Source organism: Heteronotia binoei, chromosome 18 (genome assembly GCF_032191835.1).
Source record: "Heteronotia binoei isolate CCM8104 ecotype False Entrance Well chromosome 18, APGP_CSIRO_Hbin_v1, whole genome shotgun sequence".
In the NCBI taxonomy this organism is placed as follows: domain Eukaryota; kingdom Metazoa; phylum Chordata; class Lepidosauria; order Squamata; family Gekkonidae; genus Heteronotia; species Heteronotia binoei.
This window is the reverse complement of record NC_083240.1, coordinates 37,951,572-37,953,277: the sequence shown is the minus strand read 5'-3', so window position 1 is coordinate 37,953,277 and position 1,706 is coordinate 37,951,572. Positions and strand designations below refer to the sequence as shown.

The window sequence follows — 1,706 nt, the reverse complement described above, 5'->3', positions numbered from 1 at the left end:
GGTGTGTGGCCTAATATGCAAAGGAGCTCTTGCCAGAATTCCAACCCTGGATACGGCAATTATGAAATGATGAAAAACAATAGCAGACATCAGAGCAAACAAATTATATTTTACCCTTGCCTTAACACATCATCAGTAAAGTACTGTCATCACTCAAAGCATCTCACTGATGGGATACACTCACGTGTGGCCGTGATTGTGGCACCGCCCCCTTTCCAAGGAAAGGCTAAATTTGAGGATAGGATTGCATTTCAGCTGCTCCATTTGATAGAAGGAGTCCATGGGGGCCACATCCTTCTCAAAGTCCCCGATCCCAAAGCGTGCCCGCCGGGCAAAGATGCTCTGCTTGGTCATCCTAGTCCCGTTGCAGTTGGTGCCATTGACCGAATCCTCACCGTCTGTGTGATCGTCTGTCGTTTCCGACTCCTCCAGGTCTGAACTGCCGAGTTTCCTCATCTTTCCCAAGATCCCTGACATGACTGGTACCTAAGAGAAGGCCAGGAGGAGGAAATACCTGAGAAACTAGGGTGGCCAGGTCCGACTCAAGAAATATTTGGGGATTTTAGGAGTGGAGCCGCAACAAGCATGATGGAACTCCAAAGGGAGTTCTAGCCATCACATCAAACCCAGATTAGAGTCTGCTGCTCTTAACGATGACACCTCACTGGCATTGTACCTATACAACCCCATCAGACGCCTGGTGCCATCTGCCCTGTAAGTCAGATTGACTAAAACCCAAGATTTTGGGGGTTGCTCTTGAGTATCTGATTCATATCAAGATGAGATTATTTTCCCTTTTTTAAAAAAAAAAGTATTATTATTTAATTATTTATTATTATTATTTAATAATAATAATAATCCTGCATTGTGCAGGGGGTTGGACTAGATGACCCTGGAGGTCCCTTCCAACCCTATGATTCTATTATTATTATTATTATTATTATTATTATTTTACTAATCTTATGGTTGATAATTAATGTTATTTATATATATTGTATATTTTTGTATTATATTGTATTTATTTTATTCTCTTTTTGACTTGCCAATTTAGCGTATTGTAATATGCTTCTTTTTTCTCAATAAAAGTTTTCAAAAGTTAAAAAAAGAGAGAGATGAGATTATTGGTGGCCGACGATGCCAAACGCAGCAGCCAGTTTGGGTTTCGGGTTGCTCTTGAGTATCTGATTCATATCAAGATGAGATGATTGACTGGCCAACGATGCCAAATACAGCAGCCAGTTTGGTGTAGTGGTTAAATGCGTGGACTCTTTTCTGGGAGAACAGAGTTTGATTCCCACTCTCCCATGTGCACCTGCTGATATGACTGAGTCACTCACAAATTCTCACAGAGCTGTTCCAGTTTCTGTCAGCGCTCTCTCAGCCCTACCTACCTGACAGGGTGTCTGTTTAGGGGAGGGGAAGGCAAAGGAGATTGTAGACCACTCTGAGACTCTTCGGGTAGTGAAGGGTGGGGTATAAACCCAATCTCACTACAGAACCGTGACCTATGATGGGGAGAGTCTGCACTCCAGGAAGGATTTGTGGTGGACGAGAGTGCTTAGAATTCTGCCCTAGTTCTCAGATTCCGCACCACAGTACTATCATTCCCAGGGGATCCCTAGGCAAAAAAGTGGATTGCTTTTAAACAGGGACATAACTGAATTTCAGACAATTCAAGCTTACTTTGAGAGGTCAGTTTCCCTTAA

The 1,706-nt window shown here is 42.8% G+C and overlaps 1 protein-coding gene across 1 annotated transcript in view; it reads right to left on the bottom strand.

The window, feature by feature from the left end:
• TRPV1 (transient receptor potential cation channel subfamily V member 1) overlaps window positions 1-477 on the bottom strand; it is a 58,052-nt gene extending 57,575 nt beyond the window's left edge. The window contains exon 1 of the mRNA XM_060258975.1: window positions 185-477. Coding sequence (XP_060114958.1) covers window positions 185-477 — 293 coding nt within the window. The remainder of the gene's footprint in view (window positions 1-184) is intronic.
• Between the last annotated feature and the right edge of the window lie 1,229 nt (window positions 478-1,706).